A 19,764-nucleotide genomic window follows, 5' to 3' on the forward strand; every position below is an offset into this window, starting at 1 on the left:
ATACAAAGTACAACTACTACTACACATCTGTAATGAAAACACACAAGGAACTATTTAACCATTTCAAGACACATAGAGGTCAACCAGTTTTCTGGTATGTAGGGCAGCTTTGGCACTGCATCATGTAGGGTACCACTGGAAGGGTACCCTAGAGAATTTAAAATGTCTTATCCACTGAAAAGGGGACCTAAAAGGGCACTACACCATGCTTTTTTTCTTCTGGAAGGGCACTGTAGCAGTCACTTTATCACATTTTGTCCAATGGAAAGGCACCATGGAGGGCGCTGTATCGCATTTTATCTACCATAGGGGCATCCACACATAGGAACCCCACGGGGGGTGAAGGTGAAATTATGTATTGAGATGTGTGTTACCAATTGTTAAAGAACTGTACATTTACAAGTAATAATTGAAGTAGTAAAGATTTAAGGTTTGATGAATAAAAATAACTTTGTATGTATGAATACAGGATTTATTGTGACGGCACAAAAGTAATTATTTATGTGATTTCTGCATAAACTTTCCTTTTTTTCTTAGTGCTATTAGTGTAATCTTGAGGAGCATTCTACAGGTGTAATTTGGTGCAGATCTTTGCCTTTTGTTTGCATTTTAGACTAACATGCAGTATTTTGTGTAATCAAATGCCAGACTCTCTTTTACTTCAGTGGGGAGTCAGTGCAATCATCCTCCAGTGAGATAAACTAAAACACCGGGCATCTGTTCTCTTTAAATTAGTTGCACAATGCTCCCGTCTAGTGGTTCAACAGCAGCTCTGCAGTTTGAAGCTCTAAGTTCATACGCAGTGTTATCTTTGGGCTTTGGTAGTAGCCCACATGGAGAGGCATTGTCTGATGACATGTTGAAACTGTAGAGTCCCAGATCATTTCAATAAATTCCAAATTATCAAATTATTAAATTCACCTGGCATAAAACAAAACAAGCTCTCTTGCTCAAGCAGATTACTGTCATAGTTCTTGAGTCTAAATCAAAGAAGGAATTTGAGAGTTTTGAATTTTCATCATCAGCTGAAGTGGGTTGCAGGTTTGCTACACCATGGCTCAGTCACAATCAAACAAAAGCAGGAAACTGCTGCTGTTTTCTGGTTTATTTCATTATAGCAGCAGTGTTGTCTGTCTCTGTCTCTCTACCGCCTCTTCCTGGCTGATTTCCTTGACGACTTACTGCTTTGGATGGATTCAATCAGTTTCATGCTGCTGCGTTTGATGTCTTTGCGGGATGGAGAGCACTCTTCTTCATCATCATCATCATCATCACTGAGCTGGGGAGTGTCTGTGTGATGGGAGCAAGAAAGAAAGGCAGAAAGACATAAAAGGACAGGGAGTCTTCAGACTGAAGCCCTGTCTGCATCCCTGACATTAACTTATTTTGTTGTTTTTTGTTGTTGCTGAACATGACTTTTAAAGACAATTTTAGTTTCTACACCTGTGTCTCATCTAATAAATCAAGACTGAAAATCAGTGATCTGTTAATTAAAGGTACAGTGTGTAAGATTTCAGGGGAACTTATTGTCTGCATATGACAGACATGGAATATAAAAATCATAAGTATGTATATTCATTAGTGTATAATCACCTGAAAATAGGAACTGTTGTGTTTTTGTTAGATCAGAATGAGCTTTTTATATCTATAGTGGGAATGGCTCCTCTTCCAAAGAGGGCACCATGTTGCACTGCCATGCTTCTACAGCAGCCCAGAAGGGACAAACCAAGTACTGGCTCTAGATACAGCTAGTTTCACTGCCACCACAGTTTCTGATGCAAGGTGTTTACAATCTGCAAGCTCCCCGCTAGATGCTACTAAATCCTACACACTAGTCCTTCAACACAGTTACAGCAGTAACGTCTGACTCTGTGAAACATACCTATATATGTATATTTAAAAATGTGTTCTTGCACACCTCAAAATCAAGTGGACCTAGCAACCTCTTATAAAGCTTAGGCAGTTCCTAGTGGGTGATGTGACTGCCAAGTTGGGAACCACAGGCCTCTGAAACCCTCTCTTATCTCAGTTTAGGATGACACTTATGATTTTTGGTATTACAGACACCTGTTTCCTAACTGCATTTAGAAAGACATCCTGTTTCATCAGGAATTTTAGCTATTACAAAAGCATCCTAATGTAAGAATTTCCTATGTTAGGATGCCTAGACGCTGTCCTAAATTCAAAATAACAGAAATGGCAGCACCAGTGTTGACGTGCTCCTCACCTATAGGAGTGGTTGATCTATTGTTCCTTGGTTCCATCGTGTTGAGTTGTTCCAGCAAACTGTAAAGCTAAGGAATAAAAAGCCGTAGAGGTGAAGGTTGTAGGGGGTGAACATATCAACCAGACACAAATGACTCTATTAAACAACTGGAAACTTTATAGAAGTAGATATTATATTTACATAAACTGTTGATCTTTGTGGATTGAATACACAAAATCTGTTTTTTGGTAGCTCTATTACATGTTCCATCCTTAACAATGGGTTTGTTGAGGGCCACAGAAAGTATAAGAGACATGTATCACCTTCTCTTGGTCCAGGCTGTTGATCTCAGGTTCCTTCTCCGATGCTTGTTGTTGTAATGTTGGTAGACGGGCCCTGATGTCCCTCAGCTTGTCCATGCTGTCAGTAGTGAATACACTGGGCAACCCCTGAAGATGAGTCAGATAATTGATGCATATGTCAGTTACCTTGTAGCTCCAGCTGAGATGACAAGTCAAAATGTCTGCTGTGAATAGGTCTGTGTGTATTTTTAGAGACTTCCCTGCCATGGCTCGATTCACAGGTACATTTTATTCAAAAGGAAATTATCTGTTAGCCTGTCAGATGTCTCCCTCTTTTTATTATATTTAATTGTATTTCACAGGTGAACCACTCCTGGATCTGGATGAAATCACTGTGATTAGGATATGGTAGTATCTTGTATGATCTAGAGTAAAATGTTTCTACAACTATTGGATAGTTTGGCATGAAATTTGGTGTAAACAATTAGATTATCTGACTCTTCATTTTGCACCATCATCAGGTCAACATGTTTCTGTCTAACTAAATACCTGTGGAAATAATGATGTAGCCCACCCATTAGCCTCTGCTCAAGCTGTTATTTGTGTTTAATGCTAATTAGCTAATGTTAGCATGCTAACATGCTAAACTAAGATAGTGAAAGATGGTGCATGCTAAACATCAGTATGTTAGCATAATCACTTTGAACATGTTGGCATTTACCTCAAATGCTACATACTAATGCTGTGTTTGAGGTCAGAATTTGCCAGTTGGAATTTCCAACTTTTGACTTTAAAGAGTTCCATGTACACAAAGACAAAAGTAAAACAAAGAAAATCCTAACCATGACAAATTAATACTTTGGCAAGTGTTCACACAAAGAAAAACAAGACATGAAGTAACAGATGCCACTGTACATTGTATTTTATGGCACTTAATAACATTGCCAGCATATTTTGACATCAATTTACATGTTGAACAGGTTTTACTTTATAATAGTATGTATTGTTTCAGGTTTCTGTGGGTGCTGCCATTGAAGTCAGACAGTTGCTCCTTCATGAAGTCAGGGTTGATGGATTTGCCGCTAGTTCACAAATAGTACCTGGACTTTGCGCCACATCCTGGTTTAAAGTTGTCTGGAAGCAGCATTACTCTAAGGTTTCAAATAAGCAGTTTATTTGCGCTGGAACACCAAACATGGTCAATTTTTTTGAGTGTGCAGTTGTTCAGCACTGTTATCCCACAATGCAATGCATGAAGGAAGGGGAATGGCCATTCATAGCTAGGAAATTTTTAAATAAATTGTGGATGGTTGTTAGCCCAGGAACCACAGGCAAACTCATGTTTCCATTCTGACAGAATTCTACCAGCCTTGGATCCGGTTGGACCAATCCCAACAGTTTATTTAATATGGGGTGGGTTCTATACGATGATGACAGAGCATGATCACAGGTCCATATGTGAAAGTGCTCTGATTGGTGAAAATATCCATAGACATTTATATGTAGAAGCGGCATTGACCACTTTGGCTTGTTGCTGTGTTACATCGACATCGACCGTTCTCATTAAACGACTGACCAAACACATGCACGTTTTTCTGGAAAAAAAAAAAAGTACTGGAATGCTCATTTCTCGATTGAACTTAAAAAATAAAATCTAAATCTTATTTTCTCACTTAATGTAGATAATAAACCCTTGAATATGACTGCAGTCCTAGAGACTGGGTGAGAAGTAAACATTATTGTGCTTTTTACTGAGAAAAAATGCAGCTCCTCTGTTGACATTTGTTAACTGGTCAGTCTTGACCTGAGGAAAATGGCAGCGACATTGACGTACAATTGGGGTGTCTCCATATAAATGTCAATGGATAACAGCCCTTAGAAATCTATAATGAACTGAGAGCTTCCTGACTAATAATCAATTGTGAATTCATGTTTGTGTTACAGGTCCAACAAAAAAAAACAAAAACCTGAGTTTTAATTCTTAAGGAAAATGTTAAAGTGACATTTGAAATTTGTACTTTTCATTGCACATTGTATCATTTCATCATACATGCAGTTTTTTTTTGTAACCACTGAAACAGTATACTATGACAATTAGCATGTATGATATAGATTTATTATGTGGATTTGGGACACAGCTTTGACTTTGTAATACTATATTTGTTCTACGAAGGCACTGCTTCATGGCCAGTAAGAAGACTGATTACAGCAACCAGAACTATTTCAACATAAATATGGCATGTGAGCATGGTATTAAGATAGACTTGGGAGAATCTGGACCCATCTGTTACTGACAGTAGTAAAGAAAAAATATCCCACAATATCACATAGCACAATGAGTAAGAACGTGTAGAAAATGTTTTTGTTCCAGACCTCCACAGGCACACAGCTCATCCTGAAGTAGATGTTGTTGATCCCCTGCTCAACAGTGTCTAACAGACCCTGAGACTGCTCCAGCTCAGCCTTCAGGTGCTGAACACACTCCACCTCCTGATTCAGCCTCGCCTGCATCTGTTCCTTCATCCTGTCAAACCTGAAAACAAACAGATGGAGTGTTCGAGACAGCCTCTCCCCACACATAATAAAAGCTAAAAGTGTCAGTAAAATGTTTAATGGACCCATTAGTCTCACAGCACACACTGTCCCTGTCCCAGCTGTTTAAGAGGACAGAGTGATGCGTGCAACAAGCAGATCAGATATTGAATATGTCACTGTGCAACAACACACTGAGGAATAGTCCGATGTAACAGGAAAGGGGACTGTGAAAACATCTCAGGAGAAATCAGCACAGACATCAATCACCCCACAAAATGTTAGCAGAGATTCTCTCACTGTGACACACCGATAAATCTGCAATTCAGCCACGCACAGCCTATCAGAGCTGCTTTCAAATCCTCATCACTGTCATTATCAAACCCTTCACACAGCCAGGAGTATTAAACTACTACCTGATGTGTGACACATGCAGATTGATGGTTCAGGTCCAGCTTGTAGAATAAACTGGGTGGTATGATACATTTCTTACCCCGCCATAATTATTGTCTGTGGAGTTTTAAGTCATTTGTCAGAAACTCTCCTGCACTCACTGTAGTTTTCTTTATAGGTTACTATGTTCCACTAGTGTGCAAATCTGATAAATGCTTTACTAATCATGACAGCTAACACACTATTACTTCACAGAGAAAATGAGAAAAAATGCCATAAAACCACTTAAAAAAAAAGCACCAGAGTGTAGCTGGAAGATGTCACTGATGATGTCAGAGGATGTTACAAGGACTGTCAATTAGAGCTGCAACTACAGTTTATTTTATTTTAATCTAGTCTATTTTCTTGATTAATAGATTAACTAATCCTGACATAGTCTTTCCTGTAATGATTATTTTCATTATCAATTAATCTGTTGATCATTTTCCTGACTAATTAGTTATTGGGTCCATAAAATGTCAGAAAATGTCGATCAGTGTTCCAAGATGATGTCCTAAGCTTCCAATATTCACATTTAAGAAGCTAGAATCAGACTTTTGACTTTTTTTCTTAAAAAAAATACTCAAACCAATTAATTAATTGTCAAATAATTTATTTGATTAATTGCTCACCCAATGTCAGCTGGAATAGGCTCCAGCCCCCCTGTGACCCTTCAAGGATAAGGGGTTACAGATAATTAATGAGTGAGTGAATGAATGAATAAATATTTGATTATTCGTTGCTGCTCTACTGTCAATACCACAGAGAGACAATCTCTACAGCAGGTCATGAACTGTGCTCAGAGAATCATCGGAGCCCAGCCACTACCTTTTGAAGCTATCCACAGTTCCTGCTGTCTCCGTAGAGCCACCACCATCTGCAATGACCCAACACACCCCTGACATCACTTTTTCACTCTCCTGCCCTCTGGATGGCATTACAGGGGCCGCTTGCATTAACAGAATTTACGCCTGATCTTAAGATAAGTCAGTCTTAGATTGGCATTCTAAGTCCCGCCTAATAGTTTCGCCCATCCACCATCTAGACTTAAGCCCTCTTCTTGCTAAAACCAAAGCCTTCTATTCTGTGCCGTGAATTATTCAACAGAACTGTGAGGAAAAATAAAGCAGTGCAGATGGGAAATCAACGATATTTAGTCAGACATAACATCAGTCTAAGAATTAAATATCAGAATTTACAGAAAGGTGCAAATAAATAAGAACTTGTCGTACATGTTTTACAAAGTTAATAAGTTTGTCCTCAACTCTCACATATGCATGATTTTTTAAGGGAGTCTGGGGATATTGTGGTTACTAGTTCAGTGGCGAAATCAGTTGAAACAGTGTGCTGTCTAACATCTATTTATCTGAAAAACCATTTATGTCTTTAGTTATGTTTCTCCAAGTCGACTGATTCTCATTTATCATTATGTTGGACAGGTTGGAGTTTCTTGTGCTGGCTGTAAAAGCTCTAGTCATTTTCTTCCCTCAGTGTGATGTAATAACCTTTTCTTTAGCTTTGATCTTCCATGATGTTGTCACAAATTATAAATGATTAGCTATAAATCAGCAAGACAGCAGAATATTGTCAACAATGTATCCTAGCAATGCACACTGCCAGGCAGCAGCCATGGTCTTGTGGGCATTCACATGAATGTGCATTTCTAAGACCAGGCATAGTTAAGACTTGGCTTAAGTCTGCTGGGAGCAATGGACGCTCCATTCTAAAGACTGGTCTTAACTAAGACTGACTTAGCAGTTAAGACCAGGCAAGTTTATATTTTTATGCCTATATTCATATTATGCTTATATTTTTTATTTGTATTTTATACTTCTATTTATTCCTCTATGTAGCTTTGTTACAGCACACTGAATCTTGTTGTACATTATTTTTTTTAAACATGACTAACATTTCAACAGTGGATAACGCAGCACTTCAGTGACAGTACCTTGTGGTTGCAGGTTTCGCACCAAACTTGAGTTCGGCGTACTTGGACTCCAGATCAGCCAGGATTTTGGCCTCCTGTCTGAGTAGCTCCTCAGACTTGGCTAACTCTGTGAGGAGCTGCTCCCTGGTGGCTCGCTGTGACATCATCTTGTTAAGTAGATCCTATTGAGGCAGTCAGGCACCATAACATCCATCCAGAAAACAGTGGGTCAGATATGCTCTTTGGGCACATAAAATACTAAAAATGAGCTTGGCTTGCTATCAAGAGTTGTAAAGCTGTGGGACATTAACCACTCATCTATTGTGGAATGAACAAGGGTTTATTTACAGTGTATACTTTATTTATTTGCAGTATGAATACAAATGAACACAATTATAATAATCATAATGCATCATGTGTCTTAATAAATGTTATAAAACAAAATCATACAAGGACTTCTTTAATGTCCAAACACTCACTTAAAATCATATGATGTATTCCCTGTTTATTTCCTTAAAAGAGTAGTTCAACCTTTTGGGAAACGTGCTTATTCCCTTTCTTGATGAGCGTTAGATAAAAAGATCACCACTTTCATGTCTGTATGGTAACTATCAAGCCATAGCCAGAAACTAGTTAGTTTAGCTTAGAACAAAGACCTTATTTTCTGATTTACAGACTCCCAACACGAGCAAGGCTAAAGGGCACAAGCACAAGTTTTTGGGCCCTATCTAGAAACATGGCAGTGCAACATGGCAACTACTGAGGAAGATGAGCCGCTCTCTCTGTAAATATAAACGACTCATTCATTTCTGACATATTCTGCCATCCATGATTTGCTGTGGCAGATACATTCAGCCCCCCTTCAATTCCAAAAGTATTCCACCAGCCTTTGATCTGGTCAAGCCAATCTCAACTACTTATTGAATATGTGACAAGTTCTATACCGTGATTGACAGAGGAGTGTTACCAGTCCAGATTTGAAAAGCCAGATTTCACATTTGCTGCTCTGATTGGTTGTAGGTCAATCTAATTGCTTCCAGTCAGCAAGTCCAGCAAACTGTCAAAATTCTGTTACTGCATTGCCTATTCCACCCCTAGTGTATTTTAGCTGTAATACAAGAAAAATAATGACCACAATGATGCCATATTGTGCCCTGCATTGAAACAGACCCAACACAGCTACATCACAAATTTCTTTGCTCTGATTGTTCGGAGGTCTATCCAATTGCGTACAGAGGCATTTTGGCCTGCCTGTGTTGATTAGGCCCTTTGGAAATCTAACACACTGGGCATTTAATCAAAACAACAATGTGAACACAATGAAACATGTCAACATTCATCAGCTGTAAGTCACAGAGGGCTCTGGATTGATTTCCCTGACCAGTATTTAAACACCAAACCAACATTGCATGTGTTCATCATTTGATCTCCTATAATATTTTTTTCTTTGCATCCTTGCTGTTTTATTTGTGTATTGAACTCTGCACAGCACTTTGAAGGGACCCTGTCTGCTGAAACTGCTTCATTAATAATACATGTACCTGTGACTTGAATTGAACTGACTACCTGCACATCAGCACAGCCCAGAGCTTCTCTCAGAGCCTCCATATCTTCTTCCAGCTTCATATTTGACTGGGAAGCATCATAGATATCAAAACACTGATGATCTGCAGAGGCAAACAGAGCTCATATTAACATGATAACTACTGGATCACATCACTGATTTATACTTATACTTACACTATACAGAGATCATACTGCTGTGAGAGTGATGGATGAGCACTAGTATTGTACTAATGATGTAGTTTCATGTTATTTTAGGTGATTGGAGTATCCCCTGATATTTTTACTTTTTTAGTCCTTCCAGGAAGTTGTGATGTTGCAATCTCAACAATAAATTCAACCTATTCCAGTGAATCCTGCATGACCTTGCAATTTGACCATTTCTGCTTTCATGCAAACATCTTACATGTACGTCTCAGTGAAACAACTAAATGTTTAATTATTTACTGTTTTTTTTTTTTTTTTATTTCCTCACTGGTACTGAAAAGGTTGCGGACATTCATAAATCATCTGTACTTTTCTATTTTAGTAATTTTGTGCGAGCTCCAAGAACATTTTGCTTCATTGTGGAAAACCCCCAAAGGTGGACATCTGCAAATAAAGCAGATTTAGTGAGATTTTTTTGTAATTCTGAGGCTTTTTAGCAAGTTTACTTAGAGCACTCAAAACAGTGTGTTTTTATTCTCCCTGGCACAAGTTACCTTTGATTTTAAGAAATTATTGAAAAAAAGAATCTTCTTTTTGCAATTTTCACTTGGTCCCATAATTACTTTGCAAAAAAATGCCTAAAAACATTGGAACATGCATTGCAAAATCAGGCAGTTTAAGCTGCAACAATCCCAAAACAGGCTCACGAAATCCTGGAGGGATTGCTTTTTACTTAAGACTGTACATGAAATTATTGTTGCTACTATAAATTATAAGCTCAATAACTATAACCTCTTTGTTAGCATGAAAATAAATTTTGAACTGGATAATAGTTTAAAAAAAAACAAAACACATACACACAAACAATTCAGATCTGATAATTGAGAGGACTATGAATGGCATAAATTAAGATTCTTTTGGTAACCTTTTTGAGGTATTTTATAGTACATTGTGGCAACAGTTACAAATTGGTAACAGGAAAATTACTGCAAAAAAGAAGTAAGAAAGACGGTAAGTAATAATTTCTTTTGCACATTTCAAACTCGTTCTTATTCATCAAAATGTTAAGAATTACACCTTACAGGCTGTAGAGAAACAACTTAGGACTCAGTAGCAACCTGTATGGGCTCAATGATCACTTGATTAATGACGTATGCTCAGAGCAGGAATAGGCTGTCAGAGACAAGGATTTATCTGGTAACTGTCACATTGTTCATTCAAAGATCCTCATGTATTACTCAGTGATATGTTTTTCTGCCATGTGATACACACAGGGATATATAATACAATAGCAATTTGGCTTCAGCTAACGTATTATTTATCATGACCAATCATATTTTGTACAGTTGCAAAAATAAGTCTCTGCCTCTGTTTCTGTTCTGCTGAACTCTCTGAAATTTAACAGCATTTTTAAGTTGTAAGAGATTTGGCTGTAAGAGTAAGGGCTTATCTTTCTCGTAAGTCTAAATCTTCACTTATAGCAATTTGATAAATATGGGCCCTGAGCTATGAGGTGCTTCACAGGCAAACATCAATTACAGTACCATGAAACAAACCTGTGGGAATGGTAAAATATGTAAATTTAACAGAGGAAAAAAGAATAATACATGTTCTCAGTCCACTAAATAAGACACTCAGCAGTTATAAAACTGCAGCTTTTATTTTGAAATCTAATCTAGGTTTGGGTGTTGTTAGGATCTAGTTGAAATTCTGGTTCAGTTTTATGACCTGAATACTGATAAAGGACTAATCGCATGGTACTTATTCTAGTGATTTATCCTATTTTTAATTTCAAGGACCCTTAAACTTTCTGATGTCACAACTACAGCAGACATTGGGTTGATAGTAATAAGATAACTGGTGTTCAGGGTTCAGCACCTAGCAGCAGCATGATTGCAGTGACAGACTAAGGAACATCAGCAGTAGAGATGTCTGCCTTCTTTCTAATATAATGGAACTAAATGGCATTCGCCTTGTGGTGCTCAAAGCACCAAATAATACATTTGAAAAATTTAGACTCAGTGTCTCTTTCCAAAAAGAATAACTTAGTTACTCAACATAAGCCAGTTCCTTGAAAACAAATTTTGTTGCAGTACCTTTGACAGAAGATGAATGTGTTTCTTCTTCTTCTGCTTCTCCTTCTCCTTCTTCTTCTTCTTCTTCTTCTTCTTCCTTCAAGAGAAAAAATACATATAATAACAAATGAACTAAAATCAATTATTTACAATCACTTCTTGTTATTACTTTTATTTAAATCTCAGAATAGTTTCTTTTCAGTCTTGCCTGCTCTCTCAGCCTGCTCTGCAGTGTTGCCAAAAGTGTTTCCATCCTTCTCGGGTCATTCTCTTCAGCACTCGGTTCACATGTTTCTCTTTTCCTTGGCATCGTCTCATATTCCACTTGAACCACCCTGTCCTGATCAGTCAGAAAGAAGGAAAATAACTGAAACAATCTAATCTTAAAAACACCCGAGCCAACTTAAAGAACCAAAAATCTTCATAACTTTTTTCAACATGCTATCACTGCTTGTCCTGACATCTTGAAGAAAAATAGGTGAACCTTGAAATCCTTCAAATTCACTTAAATAAACATGACTTCAACCTTTATACATGAACATACTACTTCTATTTATATTTTTGTAATTTTATGACTCTAGTTGCCCTTTGCATTGCATTGCGGTGTCTGTCCTTGTATCATCTTTTGATTCTTTTTCTTACAATTTCATTCTCTGCTCTGTGTACTGAACTGCACTGACTCTTGTCTCATGCCAGAAAGTTCACTCATAAACATTTGATATAACAATAGCGAAATGCTCCTATGACAAACTCAAAGGTGAAAGGCAGTGGGTAGTTTCAGGGCCTCTGAATGAAGACACATCACACTCAACCGAAAACCAAACATTTTTCAGTGACCCACACAACACACTGGTTTAACATGTTACAATTTTACAAAATGAAATTCTACTTGAAATGTAAGAAATCACAATTGAGTTTATCCACTCTGCAAACCACATTTGACTCCCGGATGAAAGCAACAAGAAATTCTGTGAGAGAAGCTGAAGAAAATGAAGTATAGATCTGAGAATAGATCTGAAAATTGCAGATTGTGTTTTGAGTATCAGGATTTTCACAGGATCTGTCATTCAAAACAAAAATGTTCATAATTCCACACAAGTGTAAATCAGAGGGGAACCCTGAGGGCCTTCTAGGCCTTCAGAGAAGACCTAACAAATCAGTATTTCAAATGTTACATTCGAAGATATTATATATTAAACCTCATTTTCCATCAACTTTGATTCAGAGATGAAAGTGTTACTGTCCTGAAAACAGCAAAATAGAGTTATCCAATCAGATTTTTTTGTTGTTGTCTCTAGGCAGAGAAAGGTTTGATCTGGCCATTCACTGGTTAGGACTTAATCACTGTGACAGAAAGTGACAGGTGAATTAACCAATCACATTTTGATTTACAGTGGGTGGGACTCAAAATCATCACCAGCCTCCCTGAAGGACAGAGATATCTCACTGGAGAGGAAGTAGATGAGACTGACATTTTTGCTAGGTGGCTAACTTGATAGCGCTGCCTTTTTCAAGGTGGACTTTCATAGTATAGCAGATCTGCAAAGATCTCTTATTCAGGAGACTGAAATTGTCCTTGTCCCTGAGTCTGTTAGAAAACAATTTTCAAACACTTGAATCTTCTTTTTTAAAGCTTCTTCTTACAGTTCAGCACATCAGACAGAGCTGTGTTGGTAGACAGAAAGAATATAACTGCAGATCTATGCTACATGTGACTGTGTGTGGCACTGAAACAGAATAGGAGTGATTAAAAAGAAACTCAGAATTAGTCAAATAGATATCAAACACAAACTTAATTTTAGCTTATCCAAACAATAGCAACAAAGTAAATGGCAGATTTTCTACTGTTTAATACAAGTATAACTGAAGAAAACGCTAGAAAAAAAAAACACTTCTTCTGCTATCATTGTGTGGTTTTTGCTGCCCTCTACTGGGTTTTTGTATATGGCAACTACACACTACAAACATATCACAAGCTACCTGCTGCCTGATGCTTATTCCAGCAAAAGCTTTTTCCATTTTGCTGCATTTTGGTGTTTCTGACTGAGTTTTGCCCAAACTAAAGTCCCAGCTCTAATAGTCACAGTTCACCACTGCTATATACAGATAATACAAGCACACAGGTATTAACATACAACATCTTATCTCATAGGTGTTGGACTGGAAGTGAAAGAGATGTGAGGAGGGCCCCATGGAGATATTAGAATAAATAGTCATGGATTTAGGGAGGGGCCCATAGAGAATATTTTCAGACAGGGTTCAGAATTTTGTGCCACACCCCTGACTACAGCAAACAAAACAACAAAACAATGATCTGTGATACTACAATGAAAATATCCATCATGAATCTTTTTAGTAAAAACCAAATCATACTTTAAGAAACATGTGAAATAATGGGACTGGAGTAGATCTACCAGAACTACTTTCTTTCAACTAAAAAGAAAGTAGTTCCTACATGAAACTGCTCACAACAAGGTCTGTGGATTATCTTGAGTAATCAGGTCATGACTTTTGGAAATGTGTCAAATGTATTTTTTTTTTTTTTTGGTGCCAAGTGCCATCTACTCCCATTACAATGGAGAGAAGGCAGACATCTCTACAGCTGATATCTCCAAAACTCACACCAAAAACACCTTGATGGATAAATAGCACCACAGGCCAGGGGAAAAATATGTATTTTTGTTTTTGGGACGAACTGTTCCTTTAAAGGTAAAAAATGCTGGTGTGAAAATCTGATTGAAATTCTGTAGAATATTTGTGTTCCACTGCAATGTGATATTCTTGACAACAGGTGTCAGCAAAAGGCCAACAATTGTAATAGAGCAACACACACGCCAGTAGACTTCTTAGGGCCACAAACCCTAGGAAGACATAGTTGATAAAAAAAAAAGGAAACTATGATTATTAATAATACAGTCAGGATCATTCAGGATAATTCACAGCAAAATAAAATGAAGAGAAAGTGAGGAGTCAGTGGAGCATCTGATAGCCTCCACACACCAGTGTAAGCCCACATCAGAGTTGGTTTGTGTAGTCAGGTGAAGGTTTGTGGTGAGTTGTACCTGAGTGCTGTCTGCAGCAGCTGCTGATCGGAGCTGTTTGGATGCTTTGTCCACCTCCGCCTGTCGAGCAGCAATTTCAAGTTCTCTCTGCTTCAGGACCTTGGACAGACCACGGACCTCCTTACCGCAGCACAAACACAAACAATCATTGAATGAGACAAAAATTCTGTATGTTGTGTTGTATGTATGTGCTTTTCATGTGGTCAGAGGGGCCACCATGTCAGGGGGTTAAAGACTTTCAAGCACTCAATCCTCCTTCTCCTGTACCTCCTTTTAATTTCCTCAAAACAGAGCGCTTAAAACAGTGATAGAAGTGACACTGTACCGCGTCACACCACCAAACTTTCATAACGTGCAAGTGTAGAATAAGTTTTGGGTTTTTTAAGAAAGATGAGAAACTCTGCTGCAAATCATTTATTCAAAACGTGTCTGACAGCAGAGAACAGATCCACGAGTCTGACCCACAGAGACGTCATGTCACTGTGAGAGCAGGTAACACAGAGCATCACTGTTCCTCCACACTAATCAAAACCACAGCACTCTTCATATGAAACAGAGCAGCACATCATCTTTCTGCAAAAATACTAATATTTTAAACAGTTTTAAAGTTTGTTCACAGATTCTCGTTTAGGCTACAGTATCTCATTTACACATGAGACTCATAATTAGATGTTCACACCACTGTAATGTCTCTTTCTCTCTTTATCTTCTGTTACTATATTTAATAAAACTATAAGGATTTCTGTTTGCAGCTAATAGCACTCTACAAATGTAGCATTAATGGAATCAAAATGTAAAGATTCACACAATGCATTGTCTTGTATTGCATCATATCGTGACAGGGCAGAATCACATCAAACCGAATCATTGGCCATTTAAAAATTTCTATTATATATCGTATCACTGAACATGTATCGAGATACGAATTGAATCAGTCTCAGTCAATGAGATACACACCCCTAGTAATTTCAAAAATTTGGTCCAGTATTGAGAGAGACTATTATAATCCAGCTAACGTAAACTTTAGTTTATTGCTAAAGCTTACATTATTACCATTTATGATTAACATTGTGTCCCAAGACAAGATGTCCTTACTGCTTAATTTTATTAATATGATTTTTATTTACAAATATTAATTTAACATGTCAGCAGAGATTATTTACATCTGTCATAGAAAGCATCATATTTTCCTTTGTGTGTATGACATCTCAGGGTACTTTTTAAATTTTCTCTTGAGTAGAGAAAATCATAAAATCCCCTATTCTTTATGATTTCAGTATTTAAGTGATGCACAGTTTGAACAAAAATGCCTGTAGTTGAAGAACCACCCATATTCATTCTAATAAACTAATCTAAAAAAGAAATATATGTAGTACACTTGTTGTGAAGCAGCAATAGAACTTAAAGAAAATTAATTATTGTTATTTCTGCAAAGAGTAAAAATAATGGTAATTGATTTCACAACTTCAGGTTGGGTTTATTTTTTTTAAGTCCATAAAACACTGCAGGAGTGTGACCAGATTTCCAATGTAAAAAACCCCAACAGAATAAAAGCGTAAAATGCCTCCATACTACTCGTCTGGTGTAATTCAAGTCTCCTAAAGTCCCAACACGCGACAGTGATGAAAAAAATGTTATTTACACCACGTTTTTAGACAGAATATTCACTGTAGATCCTTAACTTGGCGACACTGTCTGACTTGAGTGTTGTGTGACGGTGTGCAAACACCATGTTGGGCCTTTAGGAGACTTGGATTATGTCAGACGAGCAGTATGGAGGTATTTTATTTATTATTTTTTTATTTTTTTCCAGTTGTTTTTTTCCATTTGAAAACTGGTCACCATTCATTTCCATTGTTTGGGATATTCTGCAACACTGTTTTCCTGTGAAACTCCAGCAGTGTTTTGTGGATTAAAAAAAACTAAATCTGACCTTCAGTGACCTTGAGTGAAGTTTCATTTTTGGGTGAACTGTCCCTTTAAGTCCTTGGGACATCCATCCATCCTGACTGACTGCTCCTCCTGCTGCTGACTGACAGTGTGTCAAACTTCAGCTCACCTGCTGCAGGTGCTCATGAATATGTGTGTAGGAGGTCTGGATGTTCTGAGCTGCTGTGATCCTCATCTTCATCTTGTCAAAGTTGTTCTCCAGCTGTCGTATACGCTAACATTAGAGAATAAAGCAGAAAGTTGTGGTCTGTGGTCAGTGTTGTGATCATAGGATAACAGCATGACAGAAGCTGAGTTGTTCTGAACAGTTTTAGTAGATGCACGCCCATTTTTAGACAGACTATGTGGTTCACAGTTTGATACGATACAATATACTTTATTGTCCCCATAGAGAAATTTGTTTTGGACTCAAATGCTGCACACAACATGCCTCCACAGTGTGATAAAACAAACAACATAATAAATTGCACATAATCCGCATTGCACATTACAAGATATTGCACACACAAATACATATTGCACATAACCTTGGCAGCAGCACTATTTAAAAGTTTAATGGAGGTAGGAACAAATGAAATTTTAAATCGGTTAAGTTTACAGTGGGGAATCTGAGGGGGTTCAGAAAGTGAGAGAAATTAATTTACTGTCTATGAAGCCCCATTTACTGTAACTGGTTTGTCATTCCACTGGCATCTAATGTGTCAGTATTGTTTATGAGTAGACTACATCTACACTGGTCATACACTGAACCAACGTGTTATCATCCATACTTTGATGACTTTTGATTTGTCACTGCCCCTCAGCGTCTCAAACTGATGCACAAGGTATCCTTTAGCTGCTGTATGAGGCATTACTAAAAAGCTTTTTTAACCTGTGGTTAACTTTGTGGAACAGTGACAGTTTGGTTGAGTTTAGCCACAAAAGCTACTTGGATATGTTTAGGATCAGGTCATGGTTTTGGTTTAAAATATGTTCGTTATGTACCTCACACGATGTCACTGAAGCGACTCACAAGACAAAGTTACATGATGTAAGTCATGTGAGAAACATAACGTAACTATAATAATATTATAATAATAGTTTTATTTATATAGCACTTTTCAATTAAAGGACAAAATTAAAATCAAGGACCCATAAAAGTTCCCAGCAACCCCCAGGCCCCGTCCCAGACAGCATACAAAAACATTTTAGAGAACGCAAGTGGCACAGAGCTCATACTTAAATTAATAGAACTGCAAGTTCAGAATAAAAGAAATAATTTCATATATACATACATAAAACGTGGATATCTCAAAAAATGGCAAATGTATGTAAATGCATCCCAAAAACATTAAAATGATGATAGTAAGACAGGCACAATTAAAATATGTAATCCATCCATCCATTCATCTTCCTGGTCACCTCCCTAGGTGTCTTTAGGGCAGGCCAAGGACCAGGTGGAGGGCTTATATCTCAACCCTGGCTTGGGAACACCTCAGGAACCCCCAAGACAGAGCTTGTTAATGTGGTTGGGGAAAGGGAGGTCTGGGGTCCCCTGCTGGAACAGGGATTCCAGGACCTGACTTCAGATAAGTGGGTCAAATATGTAATATATGGAGGAAATATCAAAGTAACACAGTAATTGACAGATCAAAACATTATGTAGGAGTGGATCATCTTGTAAAAGTTAAGTTTTAAGGAGGTTCTTTAAATTATGCAGTGGAGTCTGCCGATAGCATTCTGAGGGGAACTGTTAATAAAGTTTTAGTTTCACATTGGACATGAACCTTGGTCTCCTGTGTTTGGTCCTTCATATGAGGGGGTGTGACAAAATGTCAGTATGCGACGGTATGGGAATAAGACCAAGCAACATTCATTAACTGGTTCATTGTGTGAGCCTGTGGTTGGTGCTGTACAGAGGTGTGATGATCACTATCAGAGAATGAACTAAAACCACATATGTGCTTCTTGACTTTGGAAAAAACATATACAGTATAGTTACAGTGTTGTTGTTTTGGGAGGTGGATGAATCTGTAAGGCTCCTAAATGTCCCTGGGTGGACACTTACCTGCTGTAACATGCCTTCATTGTCCAGCTGGGGGCTCTTCGCTGTCAGTAACTCCTTCAGCTTAGCTTCCTTTGTCTTCACAGCAAACGTCAGTCTGTTGTGCTCGTTGATCAGGACATACCTCCTATGCTTCTCAAGTTCAGTGAAATGGAATAAAACACCTTTAGAGAACACTTTAACAAAAAAAGAAGAAAAAAAAGAAAAATACAGTAACTTTACCTCAAGAGACGGCCCAAGCCTGGATAATGGCCTTTGTCTGCCGTAACTGTCCAAGACCTGATTTCCTGCACTGATCTCTGCCGCAGTCTTCTCTGGAAATACAAATAGAGCTAATTGAGCCTTTTCATAGATTTATTTTTGCAGTGCATTTATAAAAGCCAGCCCTTCAGTATCCCTAACACTTTTCAACCAGCTCCAGTTACTGTGTCACCTTGAAAGTCACTTTATGGTTGACATTATTGGATGGTAGTTTTATATTCTATGACCACAGGAATACACAGTAGAACTTTAATTGGGCCTGAAACGTTGAGCCCAAAAGGCCCAAACCCAATAAAATTCTGTTCGACCCAAACCCGTTCCTCATAAGTATATTTCAGCCCGAACCAGATTATATGTTATATTGTATGTTTTTAACAAGTTTCTCTCAACGTACCAAACAGTAGGAGTTTTCAGTGACAGGGACAATACTTGGGGGGAATTTTAATTGGCAACGACAAAACTGGGGAGAAAAATGAATATATATATATATATATATATATATATATATATATATATATATATATATATATATATATATATATATATATGTATATATATATTATATATATATAATAATAATAAAAATACAGCCTAAAGCCGATGTAAGCTCATGAAATATATAAGAAATATGGCCCAACCCCACCAAACCCACCGTCCTGTCAGGTTCAGTCACAGATGTCAAGCTCTAATACACAGCATTTTCTGCACTGACTGACCTTAAGGAAGATTAGCCAACATTAACATGCCGGTATTCTCATCTTACATTGTGCAAGCATCTATCTGAAAATGTGATCCATTAAGTTACAGAATATCTTATAAAGGTACAGTACAATGTTTCTACAGAGACTTTTGTTTTGATGTGTTGTGTGATAAACAGGTTAACTAGCAGGCTAAGTTAGTTCAAATATTGGACAGTGGAGTGTTCCTCTTATTTGAAACAAAGATTTAAAACAGGCTGCTGGTTATCTGTGCTAACTAGCTTAACATAGCTAGCACTAACTTTTTGTCCTGACCTGAGGTTTTGATTTGATGCAGAGTTGGAGTCCTTGCTTCCTCCTCCTTCTTCTTCTTTGTTAAAGAATTAAAATCCATCTTTGTTTGTAAGCTAACAAACTATTACTTGTATGTTTACTAAAGTTAATGGAGCAAAAATAATTTTATTCACGTGTGTCCAGCACTTTCTGTTTTCAGATGATTACTGTTGATGATACTTACCTTGGTTACTGTTTCTACATGGTTCAAGTGTTCCATTCTATGAAAGTA

General features: G+C 37.6%; 1 protein-coding gene across 1 annotated transcript; it reads right to left on the bottom strand.

Moving 5' to 3' along the window:
* Positions 1 to 987: 987 nt before the first annotated feature.
* Positions 988 to 19,593, bottom strand: LOC146320908 (coiled-coil domain-containing protein 183-like). Its single transcript, XM_084729581.1, has 13 exons — positions 19,515 to 19,593; positions 18,455 to 18,554; positions 18,244 to 18,385; positions 16,306 to 16,410; positions 14,247 to 14,366; positions 11,377 to 11,524; positions 11,206 to 11,247; positions 8,966 to 9,066; positions 7,421 to 7,581; positions 4,882 to 5,041; positions 2,530 to 2,655; positions 2,228 to 2,294; positions 988 to 1,290 (listed from the first exon to the last, which is right to left on the bottom strand). Exons 1-13 carry the CDS (start codon positions 19,591 to 19,593, stop codon positions 1,145 to 1,147), a joined length of 1,497 nt encoding a protein of 498 aa, XP_084585707.1. The 3' UTR covers positions 988 to 1,144.
* Between the last annotated feature and the right edge of the window lie 171 nt (positions 19,594 to 19,764).

This window comes from Lutjanus erythropterus, chromosome 10 (genome assembly GCF_056507025.1).
Source record: "Lutjanus erythropterus isolate fLutEry1 chromosome 10, fLutEry1.hap2, whole genome shotgun sequence".
NCBI lineage: Eukaryota > Metazoa > Chordata > Actinopteri > Lutjaniformes > Lutjanidae > Lutjanus > Lutjanus erythropterus.

Coding starts and splice junctions, on each gene's coding strand:
- LOC146320908 (XM_084729581.1), bottom strand. CDS start 19,593: ATGGATTTTAATTCTTTAACAAAGAAGAAGAAGGAGGAGGAAGCAAGG. Junction 18,386..18,454: donor CCGTCTCTTGAGGTAAAGTT/ACTGTATTTTTC, acceptor ATTCCATTTCAC/TGAACTTGAGAAGCATAGGA. Junction 16,411..18,243: donor ATGAAGGCATGTTACAGCAG/GTAAGTGTCCAC, acceptor CTCTAATGTTAG/CGTATACGACAGCTGGAGAA.